Source organism: Jaculus jaculus, chromosome 15 (assembly GCF_020740685.1).
Source record: "Jaculus jaculus isolate mJacJac1 chromosome 15, mJacJac1.mat.Y.cur, whole genome shotgun sequence".
Classification (NCBI taxonomy): Eukaryota; Metazoa; Chordata; class Mammalia; order Rodentia; family Dipodidae; genus Jaculus; species Jaculus jaculus.
In genome coordinates this window covers 25,035,024-25,058,875 of record NC_059116.1, presented here as the reverse complement: position 1 = coordinate 25,058,875, position 23,852 = coordinate 25,035,024, and the positions used below count along the sequence as shown (strand labels likewise).

The 23,852-nt window shown below is 41.8% G+C and overlaps 1 protein-coding gene across 2 annotated transcripts in view; it reads left to right on the top strand.

The window, feature by feature from the left end:
* Positions 1-23,852, top strand: part of Osbpl1a (oxysterol binding protein like 1A) — a 238,528-nt gene that overhangs the window by 53,234 nt on the left and 161,442 nt on the right. For both annotated transcript variants that reach the window (XM_004654838.3, XM_045134619.1), the window contains 6 exons: positions 5,742-5,803; positions 5,905-5,949; positions 9,483-9,556; positions 9,669-9,732; positions 19,561-19,659; positions 22,253-22,375. In XM_004654838.3, the coding sequence (XP_004654895.2) occupies positions 5,742-5,803; positions 5,905-5,949; positions 9,483-9,556; positions 9,669-9,732; positions 19,561-19,659; positions 22,253-22,375 (467 nt within the window). The remainder of the gene's footprint in view (positions 1-5,741; positions 5,804-5,904; positions 5,950-9,482; positions 9,557-9,668; positions 9,733-19,560; positions 19,660-22,252; positions 22,376-23,852) is intronic.

Genomic DNA, 23,852 nt, shown 5'->3' with positions numbered 1-23,852 from the left:
TCATTTCCTTTCAGTTCAGCAATTCTTTTGATCCAGGTCACATAGCTTATTGTGTTTTCAATTTGGGATTCAATTTCTGTTGTTTTCTCTATGATTTCATTGGAGGCTTTCATTGTGGAACTAGGCATCTTTGGTGGGGAGATATCAGTTTCCTGGACTTCATTGTTTGTTTTTTTGCTTTGTGGTCCACTCATCTCAGGGAAAAGTCTCATTTTATTGAGGAGGAAGCAAATATTTGTCCATTTAGGATCTTCAGTGAGTATTCTGTTTTAAATATAAACCAGATTGTTGTAGGAGGGGATTATAACTGCAGATTTAGAGATTGTGGAGGTTGCAGGTACATCAAAGGTACCTGGGTAATTGGGGGATGGGGAACTGGGAGCTCTGGCCTACTCATTTCACTTACATGCACTCTTCAGCACAAGAGAACCTTTGGTGGTGGAACCAGGAGCCAGGAAGCTGGGAAGCTAGAGGTAAGAGGCTAGCTTCCACAGTGGCCCACATACCCTCTGGCTCAGGGGAGCAGGGATCTAGGGATCCAGGGGCCAGTTAGTCAGGAAGTCAGAGTAGAAGGCCTGCTTCTGCAGCACACATGTAGGGAGCAGGCCACCCCCAGCCAACAGCAGGGGTACCCGGACCAGAGAACTGGGAGATCAGAAAGGAATCAGGAGCTCTGACCTGCTCACTCCCCATAATACCGATTTTTGTGAACATTTTAGATAATAGATACCAGCTCAAGATTCTGTGCAAAACAAAAGGCTGTGTGTTGATGAAGTTGAGCTGGTGGTGGTGTAGCTCAGTGATTAAGGGTGCTTGACTAACATACACAATACCCAGGTTTCTATCCCCAGCACCACAAAGAGGGACCTCACGATATTTCAAGGCAGGAACTGTTGTTAGGAATCAAATAGGATAGAATTAGGAAAGAGAAAGCTGTGGTTGTGGCTGCTCCTTCTCTTCCCCACTCCTACCCGCCATCTCTTCCTCCACCCCCCCTCCTCCTACCTCTGTCTCCCGAGTGCTGGGATTAAAGGTGTATGCCACCATACCTGGCTCCTCCACCCCTTTTTATTTTATTTTATTTTTTTTACCCCTTTTTAAAAAATGTTTTATTTAAGAGAGAGAGAATGGGCATGCCAGGGCCTCTAGCCACTGCAAACAAACTACAGATGCATGTGCCACCTTGTACATCTAGCTTACTTGTGTACTGGGGAACTGAACCTGGGTTCTTAGGCTTCACAGTCAAGTGTGCCTTAACCACTAATCCATCTCTCTAGCCCAACCTCCACTCTATTTTTGCTTAGGTATGTGGTGTATGTGGATGTGTGTGATGGCCAGAGGTTGATATCACCTGTCTTCCTTCTTTTGTTTTACTGAGGCAGAGCCTCTTTCTTGAAACCAAAGCACAATGATTTTGCCACTCTGGCTGGCTATTTTCTCTGGAGCTTACCTTTCTCCACCTTCAGTGCTGTGGGATTACAGAAAGTTGCCAAGTGGACCCAGCATTTACTTGGGGACACGCCTCAGGCCTGTCTGGCCAGCACTTTACCTCCTGAGCCATCTCCCCAGCTCCCTCTCTCTGTTTTGAGTTGAGGTCATGCTGTATTACCCAGGATGGACCCAAATCATCTTCCTGCTTCCTTCTCCTAAATAGTTGGTACTAGGGTCATATAACCACCGTGCCTAGTTCTTTTGGAGTTCATCTATTTTGGTGGTAGGGTATAGGCACAATATCAGTACATATATACTGTCAGGCAGTGAGGTGCAGAAAAGCAGAAGTAGCATAGGATGAAACTGGCAGACAGTGACAGTAATGGGTGGAGGCTGATGCCCTAGAAAGAATGGCGTGGGGGATAGGGCTGTCCACAGGGGCTTTGCACAGATCTGTTTTGATTGAGACCAGAATCCAGGGTGTTGGGCGGTCAGAAGGTGTTCATGGGAAGCTAGCAGATGGAGCACCGCGGGTAGCTGCCTAGTGTTGGGAGAGGAAGGTGCTCTTGGAGGAGGCTGAGGGGCCTGGCCTTCCTGAGCTTCCGTGGAAGGTTTTGAACAGGAAAGGTGATATGAGTCCCAAATTGATGACTACTCCACACCTTTTATGACTGTTCTTATCTTACCCACTGTTTTGCATGCCTTTCTAGTGCATTTAAGAATTCTTCTTTTCTTGCCCCCATCTGTCTTCTTTTGTCAATATTGCTCTTTCAGTGATTGTTTCAATGTCAGAGTCCCCACAGCTACTCTTTTTGATGTTCTTATCTGCATAATCTTACACATGGTACTTGAAGTAAATTTTTGTAAGTTTCTGATAAAAATACTTTGGTCATTAATTGAAATGGCAACCTCAGCAAATTAATTTGAAGAGAAATGCTGGGTTTTTTTTTTGTTTGTTTGTTTGTTTGTTCGGTTTTTGTTTTGTTTGTGTCTTGAGGTAGGGTCTCACTCCAGCCCAGGCTGACCTGGAATGCACTATGTAGTCTCAGGCTGGCTTCGAACTCATAGTGATTCTTCTACCTTGGCCTCCCACCACCATGCCTGAAGAGAAATGCTGTTTTTTTTTTTTTTTGAGCTTTTCCACTAAGGAAAAAAATGTGTGTCTTGCACAGGTTCATATATCTCATTATTCCTCTTTTTTAACTTTATTCTGTAATAGTTCATAAGAAACATACTTTTTTTTTCTTGATGTTATTGGCTGTAGAGCTCATGTAGGTAGGGAGGCTTTCAGGTAGTTCTAAATGCATTTTATTGAATTCTTACTGTGCGTGTGCCACAGTAGACATCGAATCCCCAAATGAGGCTCTGTTCTGAGATTTCATCTTGTTGGCAGGAATTCAGAATTTATTTTTGTTATTAGGGCAGAATTCTGTGAAAGAAATTATATTATTATGTTTCCTTCTCCTTAAAGGAATAATTTCTCAAAAGTGCACTATAAATAGAATGAGCATAACACAGAATTGGCAGACCTTTTTCTGTCTGGATGCTGGGTAGGAAATTTAAATATTACTAATTTCTTAGTGAATGTTTAGAAAGACATTTTCTACACTAAGGTAATAGATCACCCGCCTTAGCCTTACACATCAGCACTTGTATAAATCTGCCTCCAGAATAAATCTCAAGCCTATGCACTTCTGCCCATTCTACAAATATTATTTAATAGTTATTTACTTATTTGCAAGTTGAGAGGGAAGGGGGATGAATGGGTACACCAGGGCCTCTTGCCACTGCAAATGAACTCCAGATACATGCCCACCCTGTACATCTGGACTTACATGGATACTGGGGAATTAAAGCAGGCCTTCAGGCTTTGCAATCACACGTCTTTGACTTCTGAGCCATCTCTTGTCCCTGCCCCTGCATAAAGTGTTCTGAGGCTACTGTGTAAGCCACCAGCAACGTCTGCATACTTGCTGCTCCTCTGGTCCAAGCAGTCTGCTTTCCTTTGTCCACACTTACAAGCCAAGGGTGCTTATTATGATGGAAATTTCCAAAGCTGAAACCAATGGGATAGGTAACTGATGTGCTCCTCCTCCCCTCCAGGAGTCATCAGTAATGGCTGCGTTCCTCTCATCTCGCCCCACTCTGGCTTGTTTTGAAGCACTTACAAACAGCGCCATTCCTTCTGTAAAGATCTCAGTAGATTACTAAAAAGAAGACTCCTTAAAAATAACCTCCTGAGCCAGGCATGGTGTGAGGCAGAGGTAGGGGGATCGCTGTGAGTTTGAGGCCACCCCGAGACTATATAGTGAATTTCAGCTGAGCCTGGGCTAGAGTGAGACCCTACCTCGGAAAACCAAAATAAATAAATAAATAAACTTGTGATATCTGTAGGACAGTGTGAGCATAGTAAAAACTATTTACTTGTGCACTTTAATTAGTGAATTGTCAGGGGTATGAGCTTGTGTTGCAGTAGAACTGGTAACAAACAGAAGCACTATAGCACCGACAGTTAATATTGTATTATTTTCTCAAAGTCATCAAATAGTTGATGTTTTACTTTTTCCCACTTACATATTTATAAATACTTTGACAGTCTTACACATGTCATCTTACTGTTTGACTTAAAACCCTGCAGGTGTTTTTCATGTTTGTTTATTATATATGCCTATTGTATATGTGTTTGCTTGTTTATGTGCGTATAGGTATACATGCAATAAGTATGTTGGTACCTATGGGTGTGCTCATGCGTGTGGAGGCCAGAGGATAACCTTGGGTATCATTCCTCAGGCACCAACAACCTTTTTGGAGTAGGCTGCCATTGAGCCCAGGAATCCGCCTGTCTCTGCCTCACACAGCAATGGGGTACACCACCACACCAGTGTTTTTTTTTTTTTTAGATTCTGGGGATCAGACTTAGGCATCATGCTTGCAAGGCTGGCTTTCTCCTTAGCATCCATCTAACATTTTTAGGAAAACAAAACAGAGCCAAGATCCCAGACTCTATACTAGCTCACAAACATCTGGCTTTGCAGGCCATCTTCAGTGTGGCCTTCTTGGAATTACTTGCGTACTATCTTGTTCATACTTCAGGACCTTGTTATTCACTGTTCCCTCTGAATGCACTGTGTGTGTGTGTGTGTGTGTGTGTGTGTGTGTGTGTGTATGGATAGATTTTTTTTTTTTTTTTTGGTTTTCCAAGATAGGGTTTCACTCTAGTGCAGGCTGACCTAGAATTCACTATGTAGTCTCAAGGTGGCCTTGAACTCATGGTGATCCTCCTACCTCTGCCTCCCAAGTGCTCGGATTAAAGGTGTGCACCACCACACCTGGCTCCCCTATATTTTTGACAGGGTTAGTTCCTTATTTTCAAAGTGACCATGTACCATCCCTTCTTCAGAGATCTTCCTAGATCAGTCCTACAAAGTCCAGTCTGAGTGATATCTAGGTTATCATTTTTCAGATATTTCATTAAAATATGTAAATATCTTGGCATGCCATGGTTTATGTTTGCTATGTCTCTTCTATTATGAATTTATTCTCTTCCCTCAAATTATTATTTTTTTGTGGTGGTCACTGCTGAATCTTTACTGGCTAAAATAATGATTGATACATAGCAGACATAAAGCAAAAAGTAGACAAAAGCTTACCAATACACACCAGATGCTTGGAATGTATAAGAGAGTTAAAGAATAGCTATAAGCTAATGAGTTTATATGAGGTTTGAACAATTAAAGTGACTATAAAATAATCTGTATTATTTTAAGTTGTTAAGTTTATAATGACAGTCAAGAACAAATATAGAAATCTCATACAATGCTTTAAGGCCAGAAAGCTTGAAAGGTCACAGCATCTGTACACGGTGTTCTAAGGCTAATATGATTTTCTGATTTTAAAGCTACCAAAAAGGAGGCCTAAAAAATTCCATGGCAACTTCTACTAAGCAGTTTTCTTTGAGGGGAGGAAAAAAAGAGTCCATGGAAGAATGAAGGAGTATTGTATGGTACATTTGATATACATATCAATGAAAATATTTATTTATTTACTTATTTGTGAGAGAGAGAGAGAGAGAGAGATAAAGAGGTACAGAGAGAAGGGGGAGAGAGAGAATGGGCACTCCAGAACCTCTAGCCACTGCAGATGAACTCCAGGCACATGGGCCATCTTGTACATGGGTACTGGGGAGTCAAACCTGGGTTGTTAGGCTTCACAGACAAGTGTCTTTACCACTGAGCCATCTGTCCAGCCCTGCATATAACTTTTTTATACAATTGAGCTCATGATGACTTTTTTCCTTGTGTTTTACATAGATCAGAGACCTTTTGACCTTGCTCAAGGTGCTGAAATGAAACATGTTCTTGTTGGTAATAAGGTATGTACTAATGAACTAAATTTATACAGTATATTTTAGGAAAACAAATGAATTCCTGAAGTATTGAGATGCATTTTTAAAGCTACATGTTTTCCAAATAGGTCATCTACAAAGCCCTGAAACGCTATGAAGGCCCCCTCTGGAAGGTAGGCTGTGATGATTTTATTAATGCGTTTTTACTGACAATTGTTCTGTGTGTATATACTGTGTCTTGATCATGATGCTCTCTTACCTTCTTTTGCCCCCCTTCTTTGTCTTCCTTCTACTGAACTCCCCTTATTTTCAACTACTGTGATGGTTTTAATTTTTAAAACTGAAAAGAATTCTCAGTTGGTGTGTTGCTGTTAATTTTTTATTTCCATCATATTAGACATACAGCTGCCACCTGATGTAGAGTGTTTTGATTTATGATTTTTTTGATTTCTTAATGGTATGAAAAAGATAGGCATTCAGAAGCTGCGTGTGGTGACACATGCCTTTAATCCCAGCACTCAGGAGGCAGAGTTAGGTGGATTGCTGTGAATCTGAGGCCACTTTGAGATTACATAGTGACTTTCAGGTCAGCCTGGGCTAGAGAGTGAGACCCTACTTCAAAAAGCAAGAATGCAAACAAACAAAAAAAGATAAGCATTCAGTAGAAACCATGCTTCAGTTTTGAACTTACATCTTCTCCTGGCTAGTGACTTGTGCTGCAGTGCTCTCTGTCCTGCTGGGCCGTGGTGGGAGCCCTAGTACCCAGCCTCCCATGCCACCTGTAGGGGATGTAATCAAGACTATAGGGCGTGTGCTTCCGGCATATTCTGCACCGTGTGTTTTGTTCATGCTGGGCAAGCTCTGTACTGCTCAGTTACAGTTTCGGCCTGCTTTGTGTCTTAGTATCTTATTATGATTGCAGAATGTCCATTCCATGTGTGTACATAGGATACTTTACTAAGAAATGGGATTTTTGTTAGATAATCTGTCCCAGTTGTAGAATACAATGTCAGGGTTCTGAGCAGACTTATGGCAGGCTACCCTAAGTTACAATGCTAGACAGAAGTCAATTGTATTATATATTGCTTTTATATTTGTTATTTAAGCAGTGCTAGGAATTGAATCTAGGGCCTTGTTCAGTTTAGACACGCTCTCTACCACTGAACTACACCCCCAACCCTTAAATATCTTAATTTTTTAATTTTAATTTTTAAAAATTTTGTTTATTTATTTATTTTAGACAGACAAAGAGGGAAAGAGGCAGAGAGAGAGAGAGAGGGAGAGAGAACGAGTGCGCCAGGGCCTCCAGCCACTGCAAACGAACTCCAAACGCGTGTGCCCCCTTGTGCATCTGGCTAATGTGGGTCCTGGGGAATTGAGCCTTGAACCGGAGTCCTTAGGCTTCACAGGCAAGTGCTTAATCACTACGCCATCTCTCCAGCCCATAATTTTTTTTTTTTTTTTAATGTAGAGTCTCACTCTAGTCCAGGCTGACCTGGAACTCACTCAGTAGCTCCAAGCAGGCCTTGAACTCACAGCAGTCCTTCTACTTCAGCCTCCCTAGTGTTGCAACTAAGGACATGGACCGTTATGCCCATCTTAAATGTCTTTTATAAACTCGAGGGGTTTATTGGGACATAGCCCATCCTATGTATGTGATTTGATCAATCTTGGATCTTAAAATGTAAACTGTTTTTATACTCCAGGGCTTCAAGGGGCTGCTTCCCACTGTATAGATCATGCTTGTGCTTATTCTTTTATAGTTGAAAGTTACTGCAAGATTTTATAGATTGGAATGGCAAAAAATACATTTTTCTCACTAAATTATATAATATTTTTTTTTCTTTTGGTTTTTCAAGGTAGGGTCTTGCTCTGGCCCAAGCTGACCTGGAATTCACTGTGTAGTCTTAGGATGGCCTTGAACTCACAGAGATCCTCCTACCTCTGCCTCCTGAGTGGTGGGATTAAAGGCATGTGCCACTATATCCGGGTCATATAATTATTTAAGCAAACATTAAAGTGAGTAGAAAATATTTGAAGGGGCTGGTGAGGAATTTAAGTTGGTAAACTGCTTGCCTCACATGCACGAAGTACTAAGTTTGATTCCCAGTGCACACGTGAGTGCTTGGCTTGGCAGTGTGTCTGTAGTCCCAGCACTGAGGAGCAAAGACAGACAGATCCCTGGAGTTTGCTGGCCAGCTTAATTGGTGATCTCCAGGCCAGTGAGAGACCCTGTCTCCAAGGAGGTGGGTGGCTTTCCTGAAGATGGCACTAGGGGTTGTCTCTGGCCTCCACTTGTATGCATGCGTTCATGTACCTCACGCACACACAAGCATCACACATAAAATAATGGTATGTGAATTGTCACAGAGGGCCCAACTCCCCGTTCTGAACGTTTTGACATTCTTTAAAATTCAGTTACATTTTAGAATCAACCCTGTTAGAGCACAAATGTTCCTTTACGTTTATAAGTGATCCATCAGTGAAATTTGTATGTTTGTATATTGAATAAAATGAATTTAGGACAAGTATTTCCTTTTAGACATTCATTCATGCCTTTGTAGAAATTGTTTGCAGCCTAGAACTGCTTGTTTTCTTTAAATACTCCTGAACATTACTCTCAGATCCATGGCCCATGCTCATCATTGAACTGGTCATGTGACTCATAACCTGTGCTCCTCACCAACCTGGTCATGTGACCCATAATCTGTGCTCATCATTGACATGATTGTGTGACCCATTACCCATGCTCCTCACTCACTGCTCATGTGACCCATTACCCATGCTCCTCACTGACTGCTCATGTGACCCGTAGCTGTGCTCCTCACTCACTGCTCACGTGACCCGTAGCTGTGCCCCTCACTGACTGCTCATGTGACCCGTAGCTGTGCCCCTCACTCACTGCCCATGTGACCCGTAGCTGTGCCCCTCACTCACTGCCCATGTGACCCGTAGCTGTGCCCCTCACTCACTGCCCATGTGACCCGTAGCTGTGCTCCTCACTCACTGCTCACGTGACCCGTAGCTGTGCTCCTCACTCACTGCCCACGTGACCCGTAGCTGTGCTCCTCACTCACTGCTCATGTGACCCGTAGCTGTGCTCCTCACTCACTGCTCATGTGACCCGTAGCTGTGCCCCTCACTCACTGCTCATGTGACCCGTAGCTGTGCTCCTCACTCACTGCTCATGTGACCCGTAGCTGTGCTCCTCACTCACTGCTCATGTGACCCGTAGCTGTGCCCCTCACTCACTGCCCATGTGACCCGTAGCTGTGCTCCTCACTCACTGCTCATGTGACCCGTAGCTGTGCCCCTCACTCACTGCCCATGTGACCCGTAGCTGTGCTCCTCACTCACTGCTCATGTGACCCGTAGCTGTGCCCCTCACTCACTGCCCATGTGACCCGTAGCTGTGCCCCTCACTCACTGCCCACGTGACCCGTAGCTGTGCCCCTCACTCACTGCCCATGTGACCCGTAGCTGTGCCCCTCACTCACTGCCCATTTGATGATGCTTCTGCTCTAGTCTGCCTGTCTTAGGGGTGTTTTCACAACTGCACTGGGTGGGAGTTCATGTCTGGTCACTTACTCATGCTCAGTACTGCTGTCTAGGTGAAAGATGCAAAGAGCTGTGCGAGCTTACTATGTGTCAGTCAGATACTTGACTCTAGATGCATCAGCATGAAAATAATCCATTTTCTCTTTAGAGTTCAAGGTTTTTTGGCTGGAGGTTATACTGGGTAGTGTTGGAACATGGAGTCCTTTCATGGTATAGAAAACAGTAAGTACTTTGAACCTAATACTTGGGAAATTTCAGTATATTAAGCTTGAAAGACTAAGTTTTCACTTACCTCTTTCCCTTTTGTCTTGATAATTTAATATTTATTTTGAAGGCCTGATGCTACCCAGAATATTTATCGCCAGGGGTGCAAACATCTGACGCAAGCAGTGTGCTCGGTAAGATGAGTCATGTATCTTCTGCACAAGCGGTGAGGTCAGCTCTGCAAGTGAATGCCCCAAGTCTTTTGCCAAATCTTGAAATTCTGTGGGATAAAATTGTTTGTTTTACATTTGAGAACTATAGTTGTAGAATCTGTGTTTATACAAATATACCAATGCTCACACAGTAAACTAACTTCCATCTTGTAGTATAAGAAATGTGTAATCCAAAAATATCTAGACAGAACTTTGAACATGTTCTATGTCTGTGTGCACACACAGGTATTTGTTTGTACATGGCTTGATCTGAATTATGGAAGTTTCTCTGGGTTTACAATAAAATTTAAAGCCACATTCATCTGGAGAGATGGTTCAGCAGTTAAAGGTGCTTGCTTGCAAAGCCTGATGGTCTGGTTTTGATTCCTCAGTACCCACATAAAGTCAGCCACACAGTGGCACACACACACACAGTTCATTTGCAGTGGTTAGGAGCCCTGGGACTTGCATATTCACACACTCTGCCTGCCCCCATCTCTTTCTCTCAAATACATAAAAATAGTTTTAAAAGTTAAAGCTGTGTCAAAATCAGGAGTCACTGAATTCATCTTGAACTTCTTACCAGTGAGGAAATTGAGCAACATTTCTCCCTTTTGTGCCTGAGATAACATGGGGCCCAGACACACTTTCTCTGGTTCACTTTTAAGTCCATTTAAGTCATTAGACTACAGTGGCAGGTGGCTGCCTACCTGCCCTATTGTATTTGACCTGCTTTAGTTTTATTTTGTTTTTAAGCTTTTCTTATTTCTTTATTTTTGAAAGAGAGAGACAAAGAGGCAGTTAGAGAGAAGGAAAATGGGGGCACCAAGGCCTCCAGCTGCTGCATATGAACTCCAGACACATGTGCCACCTTGTGCATCTGGCTTACGTGGGTCCTGGGGATTTGAACCGGTGTCCTTTTGTTTTGTAGGCAGGTGGCTGAACCACTAAGCCATTTGTCCAGCCCTGGCCTGCTTTTCTTGAAGGGAACACTCTTGGGGTTAGTATTTCTCCTCTTTGGAGCATGGTTACAGGCTGAGCCATTTATCTCAGCAGTAGAGAACATCCTTGTGACCAAGTTTGGTCCTTTCAGTACCCTATACCCCTCTGTCCTTTTACCCAGACCAGAGGAGCAGTCAGCTTTCTGATCTCACATCTGATATTTCCGTCAGTCACTCTGGACAGTCTATCTTTCTGTTCTTGACTCATCAGCCTCTTACTAGGATTTAGCCAGAAAGCAGCAGATGTTAACACGCCTAGGGCTCATGACTACCCTGTTGTAGGTTTTCAGTATCAGGGGTATATTTCCTCCCATGGAGCAGGCCTCCAGTCCAATTAGAGGCAATTGGTTTCCCCCATAACAGATGTGCCACTATTGCACCCATTGGCTCATTTGGCCTAGTTGGCCAAATATAAGGCTTGCAGTGTCCACTGTTGAGCATCTTTGCTGGGGATTTCTCTTTCTCCCATTGAACTGCATGCAGCATTGCTTTTCCAGCTTTCTGTCAGCTGGTCTACATGGAAGAAGTTTTCAGCTCAGCTACAGCAGGATTTCTCAGTGGCCTTGCAGCCCAAGTATGTGGAGTCTTCAGCAATAGGGTCTTACCCTCTCTTCCTGGTGGGAAACCAAGGGCCTCGGAATGGCCTGTAATGTTTTTGGGGCATCAGGGACTTCCTTGGCCAACAACTCACTGGAAGGTATCCCATCCCTGGCACTGAAAATTTTCTAGTAACGATTCAGAAAAGTAGGTTTCCATATGACTTATTTATATCCTCATAGATTTTGATTAGCCCTCCCTCCACCTTTCCTTATTCAGTCTCTTCCCCTGACCTTACTTAGGCCTTTTCACCCCCATTAATCTGTTCTTCTACTTACATATATACAATACCATCCTATTAGGTTCCCCTACCCTCTTTCTATTCCCTTTCTATCTCCTTTCTAGCTTACTGTCTTGTGTTATTGAGTTTTCTTCCTACTCACACAAAAGTCCAATCATTTTGACCTTTTTTTTCAAGGTAGGGTTTCACTCTAGGCTGACCTGGAATTCACTGTATTCTCAGGGTGGCCTTGAACTCATGGAGATCCTCCTCCCTCTGCCTTCTGAGTGCTGGGATTAAAGGCGTGCACCACCACGCCCAGATTTGACCTTTTTTTTTTTTTTTAATTTGAAGGAGAGAGAATTCCTGCACCAGGGCTTCCAGCCACTTATTAACTTATGCAGTAGCCATCCTAATGTGTGTTTTGAGGCATCTTACTACAGTTTTGACTTGAATTTCTCTAATGACTAGTGATATTTAGCACACTTCCAGGTGCTTATTCCTTTGTGTGTGACCTTTGGAGAACTGTCTAGGTTCTTTGCCTTTTTATAACTGGATTGATAGTTTGTTGGTGTCATATATTTGGGATACTCTTTTTTTTTTTAAATTATTTATTTATTTATTTATTTGAGAGCGACAGACACAGAGAAAGACAGATAGAGGGAGAGAGAGAGAGAATGGGCGCGCCAGGGCTTCCAGCCTCTGCAAACGAACTCCAGACGCGTGCGCCCCCTTGTGCATCTGGCTAACGTGGGACCTGGGGAACCGAGCCTCGAACCGGGGTCCTTAGGCTTCACAGGCAAGCACTTAACCTCTAAGCCATCTCTCCAGCCCTGGGATACTCTTATCACTTACATGATTTAAGATTCTTTTGGGTTGCTTTTTCATTTTGGTGATCATATTCTTTGATGTTCAGAAGATGGAAATTTTCATGTAGTCCATTTTATCTGTCTTTACTTTGGTCACTTTGGTGTTTTGTCTGTGAAATCATTTTCAAATCCAGTAACATAAAGCTTCCCTGGAGTTTTTGTTCATGTATTTTGTATCATTAGTTCTGACATCTTGGTCTGATCTATTATGAGGTGATTTTTGCATATGATGAAAGGTATAGGTCTAGATTTATTCTTCCTGTGGATGTACAGTTTCCACAGCACCATTTCCTTTTAAAATAATGTCCTTTCCCATGGAGTGATCTTGGCATGCTTTTTTGAAACCATTTGTATATATACGCGAGGGTTTATTTCTGAATCTCCTGTATTCCAGGGGCTTCTTGCTGTATGCCTGTCATGCTGTCAAGCCTCACAGTTCTCCTTACTGTAGTTTTGTAGTAAGTTTTGAAATCAGGAAATGTGAGTTGTTTTGGCTATTGATGGGCTCTGGAGAATCCACCAATAAATTTTATGCCATATATTTTTATATGTTATCTTTTTGTTTTATTGAAGCTCAAAGAACTTTCTGATTTTCTTCTTTTTTTTTTTTTGACTTTCTAGCTTAGAGGCATGTTCTATTTCAAATTATCTGTGGGCTTCTCAAATTTCCTTCTTTTGTTGATTTCTAATGTAGTTCTACTGCAGTTGAAAAACTTACTTTGATATCAGACCTTTACATCGCTTGAAATCTATTTTTAGTCCTACCATTTGGAATGATACAGAGAGTGTTCAAGGTATATTTGCAAAGAATGAGCATTCTGCCATTTTTGCATAGAGTGTCCTGTGGACATCACCTCTGTCCTTGCTGATTTTATGTCCAGAATTTTTTCCTACCATTGAGAGTGGGCTGTTAAAATGTCTACTGAAGATTTTTCTAAGTTTTCCTTTAGTTCCATCAGGTTTTGCTACATATATTTTGGGGCTTTGTTATTAGAAACATATATGTTTATAATTACATTATTCTAGGTGCTTTTATCATTATCAAAAGTCTCTTCATCCCTGGTGTGTGTGTGCATATATTGTGTATGTATGTGTATATATGTGTGTATATAACTAATATTAATATATTACATAACATAATATATATATGTAGGCTTGAAGCCTGCTTTGTGTGTCATCATTGTATTAAGTTGCTTGGGCTGGCATTAAAAAATTACCACAGATTGGAAGGCTAAAATTTGTGTCTTCACAGATCTTGGCACTGGAAATATGCAGTCAGTGTACTAACTAGCAGGGTTCATTTCTCCTTTCCTTGGCTGGCAGATATATGCTTTCTGTGTTCCCACAGAGCCCTTTCTCTGTGTATAAGCGTCCTTTTCTGTATGTGTGAGGTTGTCTTCATGTTCTTATAAAGGACAAGATTCACACCACATGCCATTGCACCCTAATGACTTTACTTAACCTTCATTATTTCTTTGAAGGCCCAGTCTGTCTTATCCGAGAACATGGCTTCAAAACACAAGTTTCAAATTCACACAATTCAGTCCATAAGTTATCATCATACATTGTTTAACAGTGGGAAATATGATCTGGTTCTGTTGGGTGAATGCCATGGAGTGTATTTATACAAACTAATATGGCTCAGACATCATTAGGCCATATAATATTATGGGACTTCATCATGCATATGGTCTGACATTGACACGAACATGACTATCCTTTTTTTATCCTTTCAATTTCAACCTGTGTCTTTGAGTGTAAAGCATGTTTCCTGTAGGTGCATCTAGTTGTGTTTTGTATGCTTATTTTTCTTAGGTGTGGTCTTTAGCTGATCCCAGAGCTCACTTATTTGTCTAGACCACTTAGCCAGTAAGCCAGGAGATCTTCCTTCTGTCTCCACTTTCCCAGCGCTGGGAATTCCAGGCAAGTTGTGCCGGGCCTTTTCCTCTGTGCTGAGGATCTGAACGTAGATCCTCATGCTTGTGTGGTGCACACGTTACCAACTGAGCCATCTCTCCATCTTGCAGTTACTTCTTTTAGTGCTGTACAGTTTCTTGGTTTTACTTTCTTTCAGCTTACAAGACCTCTTTTACATTTCTCTGTAAGGTATGCCTGCTGACATTGGATTTCCTCAGTTTTTGTTTATTTGGAAGTTCTATTATTATTTTATCTTCATCTTATTTTTCTACTTTTGCTAATTTATTTGCTTTTGAAATAGGGGGTATCACTATGTTATCTGGTTTTGCCTCTAACTACAGGTCTCAAGTAAGATATATGTAAGTGTATGTTTTGAACTTGTGATCACGGGTGACCTTGAAATGTATGTAAGTGTAAATTTGAACTTGTAGTCTGTTATCTTGAGATTTGTGTAATTGTACATCTGAAACATGGTAGTATAGGTTTCAGAGGCTTTGTTCATTTTTCTTCACTCTTTTTTTTTCTGTTTTTCAAATTTATCTATCATCAAGCTCTCTTGCCATCTCAAATCCTTTGGGTTCCCTCTTAGTGAATTCATTTCATTATTTTATTTTGCATGTGTATGTGATGTGCATGCATATGTGTATGCATGTTCATGTGTGTGGGCACACGTGTGTGTGTGAGAAGGCCAAAGGTTGATGTCAGTTATCTTCCAGAATCACTTTCCACTTTATTCTTTGATACAGGGTTTCTTGCTGAACCCAAGCCTACTGGTCCAGCTGCCTCTCCGATTCCTCTCTCCACCTCCCCAGTGCTGGGACAATGGGCATGTTGTCACCATGCCTGATAGTTTTACATGGATGCTGAGTGTCCAAACTCAGATTCTCATGCTAGCGCAGCAAGTACTTTCCCCACTGAGCCATCTCCCCAGCTATATGAAATCTTCATTTTTTTTAAACAATGTGTGTGTGTGTGTGTGTGTGTATGTGTGTGCGTGTGTGTGTCTGTATATGTATACACACTGGGGTCTCTTACCACTCACTGCAAATGAGTACCAGATGCTTACACTACTTTTTGTGTATAGCTTTGCATGGGTGTTGGGGAATTGAACCCAGGCTGCAGGCTGTGCAGGCAAGCACCTTTAACCACCTGAGCCATCTCCCTAGCTCTGAGTTCATTTTAATTTTGATTATTTTCAAGTCTGGGATTTCCATTTAATTCGTTTTTATTTGAGGCAATCCTAATGGACTGCCTTTTTTTTTTTTTTTTAAATGCTAGAGTGAGAGAGTGAGTGAGCGAGAGAATTGGCACACCAGGGCCTCCAGTTTCTGAAACTAAACTCCAGATGTGTTTACCCCTTTGTGCGCATGTGCAACCTTGTGCATTTGTGTCACTGTGCGTCTTACGACAGTGGACCTGGAGAGTTGGACATGAATCCTTAGGCTTCACAGGAAAGTATCTTAAATGCTAAATCATCTCTCCAGCCCTTAATTTATTAAAAAATTTAAAAAATATTTATTTATTCATTTATTTATTTGAGATAGAGAAAGAATGGGTGCACCAGGGCCTCCACCTACCACAAATGAACTCCAGATACATTCACCACTTAGTGTATCTGTCTTACCTGGGACCTGGAGAATCAAGCCTGGGTCCTTTGGCTTTGCAGGCAAGCACCTTAATTTATTTTTAGAACTTGTTTCTATGGAGTGATAGTCTGTATTTCAGCATACTTCTTTTAATTCTTTAAATATAATATCTTTTGGTTTTTGAAAATACGTGTAAGAGCATTTACATTTTTGGCTTATCTGCTGTTAGCTGCTTGCCCTGCCTCCCACTCTGCCTGACTTTTCCTGCCTGTGTGCTACAGAGATTGCTATGATTGTTGACAGTGCCTTTGAGCATGGAATTTTCAATGCCTTGTTCTAAATAAAAGTCAGTGCTCAGCTTTGGACAAGTCCCATCAGTATCACTGCCATGAAGTCAGGAGTAGAGGGGACTGGTGCTGGTTCCTCCCAAGGGGTTGAGGAGAAGGATGAGCATCGGACGACTCAGAACCTCTCCAAGTCACCGGAGAAAAACCACACTGAGTCAGGAGTCTTGTTGAAGCAGGAACTCACTTTATTGTTACAAGCAGTTGCCTATATAATGTTGAGAACGAAGGTGGGGATTCTGGGGGGGGGGGCGAGGTAAGGGCCAATAGTAAACCATGACTTTTGAGATGGTTGGTCCCAAGTGCGAGCGCAGGAATTCCAACTCCTACGTGGAAGTAGCAGGCCAGAAGCCATTAGGCGTAGCTGGCCCGAGGCAGATCACCAAACTTTAGCTAGGCTCAGGAAGTTCCACTAGGCCTCACGCCTGGGACTCTCAAGGCCCAACAGAGTGGAGCATCCATGTATTGACCCACCACCAACATCCACTGTTTTTACTGAGATTCAGTAGGCTTTTTGTTTTTCTAAACACTTTCCAGTGTTTATATATCTGGTCAGTTTTTATTATTTATTTATTTATTTATTTTGGTTTTTCGAGGTAGGGTCTCACTCTGGCCCAGGCTGATCTGGAATTAACTGTGTAGTCTCAGGGTGGCATCTAACTCATAGCAATCCTCCTACCTCTGCCTCCTGAGTGCTGGAATTAAAGGCGTGTGCCACCACGCCCGGCTATCTGGTCAGTTTTTAATGTCCTGAAAGCTTGTTTTGATTGAGGTTGTGTTGAATTTATAGATGTACTTGGGGGGAATTGCTTTGCCATCCTAACAATATTAATATTTTTACCAGCAATAATGGTATATGCCTTCATTTATTGTTTAATTATTTATTTATTTGAGGAAGTTGAGAGAGAGAGAGAGAGAGAGAGAGAGAGAGAGAGAGACAGAGAGAGAAAGAGAATATGACTATGAATACCAGGGCCTCCAGCTGCTGCAGATAAACTCTAGACACGTGTCACTTTGTGCCTCTGGCTTTATGAGGATACTGGGGACTGTTCATCAGGCTTTGCAAGCAAGCACCTTTAACCATTGGACCATCTCTCCAGCTCAATCTTCATTTACTGAAATCTTTCATTTTATAGTTTTGTGTAAATTTATTATTTTGGGGGGGGTTGGGGAAGAGTTGGCACTCCATGGCCTCAGCCACTGCAATTGAATTCCAGATGCTTCTGCCACCTACTGGGCACATGTGACTATGCACTTGCCTCACCTTTATGCATCTGGTTTATGTGGGATCTGGAGAGAGATCGAACATGAGTCCTTAAGCTTCACAAGCAAGTGCCTTCACCAGTAAGCCATCTCTCCAGCCCTAAATTTATTCTTTATGAATTTATTTCTGAAGCTATTATAAGTAGTCCTAGAATATTTTGGCTTTCATATTTTTTGCAATTAGCATATCTGTTTTCTAGTATTTCTCTAGATCCTTGCTTTATTCACTTTTTCTGCTGTTTTGTAAGTCTCTCCTGTTCTATAGCATAATCCTTTTGTCAGCAAATGATTATTATACTTCTCTCTACAATTCTTGCTTTGACTGGATTATGACCTCCAGTGCAATTTTAAATAGAGCTAGTGAGAGTAAACACCCTCTTTGTTCCTTGCATTAAGTGACAGGCACTGAAGTGCTGACCCTCTCTCTCCACTTACTAGCTGTAGGGTTTCCATAGACTGTGCAGGACAGCTTCCTTTCCTGACCCAAGTAACCGACTACTTTCATCTTGAAACCCTGTTGAATTTTGTCAAAGGCTGGTGCAGTTACCTTTGCATTGCTGGAGCAAAGCAGTTGACTAAAAGCAGCTAGGGGGAGGAAAGCCGTTTGATTTTGGATTCCAGTCTTGAGTCTTCATGTTGGTGGGGGAAAGCATGGCACAAGCTGAGGCTGGATGTCACCTCTGCACTGCAGGTGGAAAACAGCTGCAGGAGAGTGAGCTGAGCTCCAGCAAGGGGGAGCTGGTTCTAACATTTCTAAGTCTGCATACAACAACATGTCTCCTCCAGCAAGGCTCCACCTCCCAAATTGCCATCAGCTGGGGACCAAGCATTGAAAACACATGAGTTTACAGGGATATCTGAGTTAAACGACCACAAATGCCTTTTGCGTCTTACTGAAGTGATTATATGACTTATTTATTCTGTTAATGTGATGATCTGTACTGACAGACTTGAGAATAATAGTAAGCTAATGCTGCATTTCTGGGCTAAATCACACTTTTGGTTGGTAAGTTTTTTGGTTTTATTTTTTGAGTCAGGGTCTCACTGTAGCCCAGGTTGGCATTGAGACCCTCCTACCTCAGCCTCCTGAGTTCTGGGGTTATAGATGTGAGCCACCATACCTGGCTTAATTTTTTTTTTTTTTTTTCGTCAGGCTCTCACTGTAGCTGAAGCTAGCCTAGAACTGTGTAGCCTGAACTGGCCTTGAACTCGTGATTCTTTTGCTTCAGATTCCAATGTGCTAGGGTTATGAGTTTGCCTCTATTTTCAGCCTTCATTGCTAATGTTTTCTTAAGGAATGTTTTCTGCATATGTAGCATGTGTGGTGATGGTGGTGGTGGTGGTGTGTGTTGAATGCATGTGCATGTGCAGATGTGCTTGCAAGCATACAGAGGCCAGAGAAAAGCGTTCAGTCTCCTTCCTCTGTCACTCTGGTATGCAGGGGATTTTCTGGCCTAAGTACATAATGTTATACTTGCTAGAAAGGTCAAAACTAAAGCTACACAGCAAAGGAACTATTATATTTGTCTTTTGTGACCCAGAAGGTGAAGGCTGGATTTGACAATGTTACCTTTGAGATTTACATTCTGTCAATTTTTTCCTTATTTTTATCAGTGTTTCAAACTTTTCAAATGAGTGTAGTCACATCACGTTAATACTTTTCACTTTGTGGGCTGGAGAGATGGCTTAGCGGTTAAGCGCTTGCCTGTGAAGCCTAAGGACCCCGGTTCGAGGCTCGGTTCCCCAGGTCCCACGTTAGCCAGATGCACAAGGGGGCGCACGCGTCTGGAGTTCGTTTGCAGTGGCTGGAAGCCCTGGCGCGCCCATTCTCTCTCTCTCCCTCTATCTGTCTTTCTCTCTGTGTCTGATGCTCTCAAATAAATAAATAAATAAATAAATAAATAAATAAAAATAAAAAATGAAATATTATACTTTTCACTTTGTGTGTAGATAAGCTTATGAGTGTCTGTTATATGAATGAAGGTTGCTGTCTTCTGACTTCTTTGCATGCAGGTGAAGCCCACTGACAGCTGCCTCTTCTTCATCCGATGCTTTGATGACACCATTCATGGCTTCAGGGTTCCTAAGAACAGCCTTCAGCAGTCAAGAGAGGTAAATAGGGGCTCAAGGTGGGTATAGTGGTTCAGGCCTTGTTAGTCCCAGTTCTTGGAGCCTGAGGCACTCAGATTGCCATGTGTTCAAGGTCAGCCTGGGCTTCACAAGACCCTGTCTCAAACAACAACAACAAAATAAAAGTAGGGAGCTGGAGAGGTTTCTCAGTTAGAGGTACTTCCTTGCAAAGCATGATGGCCCAGGTTCAATTATTCAGTATCCACATGAAGCTAGAAACACAAATTAATGCATGCATTGAGTTCATTTACAGTAGCAGTAGACCTTGGAATACCCATTCTCTCTTTTTCCCTCATAAATAAATATAAAAAAATTAAAACTATGCAAAAGTAGCCTCTAGATTAACATCTAAGATCTTGCTGCCTTTTTTTGTTGTTTTGTTTTTTGAGGTAGGGTCTCCCTTTAGCCTATGCTGACCTGGAATTTACTATGTAGTCCCAGGGTGGCCTTGAACTTACTATGATCCTCCTACCTCTGCCTCCCAAGTGCTGGAATTAAAGGCATTTGCCATCACACCTGGCCTTCTTGCTGCCTTTTTTTTTTTGTGGGGCAGGGAGGGCTTGAGGTAGGGTATTGCTCCAACCCAGGCTGACCTGGAATTCATGTGTAGTCCAGGGTGGCCTCAGACCTATGGCAGTCCTCCTACCTGTGCCTCCCCAGTGCTGGGATTAAAGGTGTGTGTCACCATGCCAGGCTTCTTATCTTTTTAATGAGAGTGCTCATGGAGCTTTTACAAGGTGGCTTATGAATTTTAGCTGTTTATCAACATGCACAATTCAGTATTTTCAGCTTATAATTTGTTTCTTATTTTGATTATTTGAATATCAGTGGCCTTTATTGGCATTGGGGAAAAAAAGAGTAAATGATTAGTTTACCCCCTAACTTACAGGTGAATAAACTAGAGTTTCAAGGCCATGCAGTTTGTCAGTCTCAGAACCTGAGCTACACTCTAGGATTTCTGATGCTAATTGTAGTATAGGCTCTGCCTACCTTGTGGTCAGTTAAGCAATGGCAGCATGCAAGAAAGCATTGCCATTTAAAGGGATATCCATGCTCCTTAAAATCCTTTAAAGGGATATCCATGCTCCGTAAATCAAAGCAGCACTAGATCTGCTATTTATTTTGGAAATACTGCTAGGGGGTTAAAATTCTATTTCCTAAAGTGGTTTATGTACTTTGTCTCTGTAAAGAACCTCACAATGTCCCAAGTCATGCCTGTTTTAACATTTCATTATAAAATTGTAAGCTTTGACCATATGTATGGAGGAGGAAGTTAGGCAGTTATCTTTAGGCCATTCTTTTTGTGAACTCACTCATTTAAAAAGAAATTGAAAAGTGAAAGCACCAGTGCGGTTGTTAACTGTTTCAAAATGGTCCAAATTATTTTAAAAAATATTTCATTTTTATTTATTTATTTATTTGACAGAGAAAGTTGGGGAGAGAGGGCATGCGGGCGGGTGCACTAGGGCCTCTAGCCACTTACAAACTCCAGATGTGCATTTGGCTAATGTGGGACCTGGGGAATAAACCTGGGTCCTTTGGCTTTGCAGGCAACCACCTCAACTGCTAAGGTGTCCCTCCAGCCCCCTAAAATGATCCAAATCCTTAAGTTTATAATGTGGTTATAAGTTCGCAAAACTGTGTCTAGATTCACTAATATGAAATGCATTATCTAGTGTTGGAAAACTATACTTGTTTTTGATGTTTTGCTTATATTGTGACAGAGTCTCATAGCTTGAGCTGACCGCAAACTTGCTGTATAGTCGAGGATGACATTGAACCCCTCTTGTGTCTCTTTCGGAGTACTGGCATCACAAATGTGTGCCAATGTGCCTGTTTAGAGGGAGTGCAAGGGCTTCAAACATGCTAACTACATCCTCAATCCCAGAAATTTATCACTTTAAATGAATTTTTTTCTTATACTGTTGAGTTTCTATAATGAATTTGAGTATATTTTTACTGATACATGATAGTTTTTTTTTTTTTTTTTTTTTTTTTTGAGGTAAGAGTCTCACTCTAGCCCAGGCTGATTTGGGACTCACTCTTTAGTCCAAGGCTGGTCTTGAACTCACAGCGATGTTCCTACCTTTGCCTCCTGTGCTGGGATTAAAGGCCTGCATCACCATGCCTGGCCCATGATAGTATATTTTTTGTCTTTTAACTTTTTTGTTGTTTATTTATTTATTTGAGAGTGACAAACAGAGAAAGAGGCAGATAGATAGAAAATGGATGTGCCAGGGCCTCCAGCCATTGCAAACAAATTCCAGATGCATGTGCTACCTTATGCATTTGGCTTACATGGGTCCTGGGCAATCGAGCCTTGAACTGAGGTCCTTAGGCTTCACAGGTAAGTGCTTAACCACTAAGCCATCTCCCCAGCCCACATGATAGTTTTAAAAGCACTAGGAATTTATTTTTACCCAGATATCATGGGCAAGAAACTTCTATCATTTCACTGTGCTTGCCTTTCTTGGGTAATGTTTATTTCCTCAATGTAACTTTTAAACTTTATATATCATTGCTGTATCATCACTGGAGTGAAAATGCTCTTACCTAAATTCTTGGATTATTTCAGAAGTGGCTGGAAGCTATCGAAGAGCATTCTGCTTACAGCACTCACTATTGCTCCCAGGACCAGTTGACTGATGATGAAGAGGAAGAGACCATTTCTGCTGTGGACTTGAAGGAGTCCTTGGAGGTAAACAGAATTTAACTCAATTTTACAGTAACTTGCTCATGCAGGTTTTAATCAAAATTATTTTTCAAGAGAAAGAGGCAGGTAGGTAGAATGGGCATACCAGGGCCTCTAGCCACTGCAAATGAACTTCAGGCCCATGCACTATTTTGTGCATCTGGTTTATGTGGGTCTTTGGGAATCGAGCCTGGTTCCTTAGGCTTTGCAGGCAAGTGTCTTAATGACTGTGCCATCTTTCCAGCCTGAAATTTTGATTTTTGACAGTGGAACTAATGCTGTTCTTTGGATATTTAAAAATGTCTTTGTCACTGTGATACTGTAACCTGTATGTGTGTGTGTGTGTGTGTGTGTGTGTGTGCATCATTTTTTTTTTTTTTGTTTAGTTCTTCACATTATTGTGATCAGGTAGTTGTTCTGTTTGAAAATTGTCTATAGTAGCTTGACCTGCTGCCCATTATGACTTCACAGCATGTTTCAGTATAAATCACGCAGCCCCAGTGACACGTGTACTGGTCAGTATTTCTTTTAACACTGCTTGTACCCTGTCACCTCACTGCTTAGAGAAAAGGATTCAGTAGTGAGTGGAGACATCCTCATCTGAAGGGACAGCAATACCTTATCCACACAATAGGTATTTTAAGGGGAGAACGGAACATCACTGTTTTGGCTGTATCTTTTAAATGTACCTTGTTGGTCACAGAGTAGAGACTGATGCAGAGGAGTTAGAGGTACACAAGCCTGCTGTGTCAGCATAAATACCTGAAAGCATGTGAGTTTTCCTACTTAATGTAATCATGTGTAAATTAAATAGGTTATTTATAAAGTGTGCATGTTTCTTTTTTTTATTTTTTTACTTTTTGGTTTTTTGAGGTAGGGTCTCACTGTAGCCCAGTCTGACTTGAAATTCACTATGGAGTCTCAGGGTGGCTTTGAACTTACAGTGATCCTCCTACCTCTGCCTCCTGAGTGCTGGGATTAAAGGCGTGTGCCACCACGTTCAGCCTAAGGTGTGCATGTTTCTAAATGAACAGTTCTAATGAAGTTAAGCTTGCCATTATCCACAGAGTTTTATTGACTTAAAGGCCTGTAGATAAATCTTGGATATAAAAGAGACTTTCTAGCCTCCATCAGTTCCTAATCTTAATTTATGATGGATATCAGAGCTCTTCTATGTTTGTTTGTTTTTAAAAAGATTTATTTTTATTTACTTATTAGAGACCAACAGAGAGAGAGAGAGAGAGAGAAAGAGGGGGAGGAAATAAGAATGAGCATGGGCATGCCAGGGCCTCTGGCCACTACAAACAAACTCCACCATGTGCATCTGGTTTACATGGGACCTGGAGAATTGAACCTGGGTCTTTAGGCTTTGCAGGCATGTGCCTTAACTGCTAAGCCATCTCTCTAGCCCCTCTTCTATGTTTCAATGAAAATGGTTGCTAGAACTTTTTGTTAATTGCTTTAACTATACTACCTTTTATTT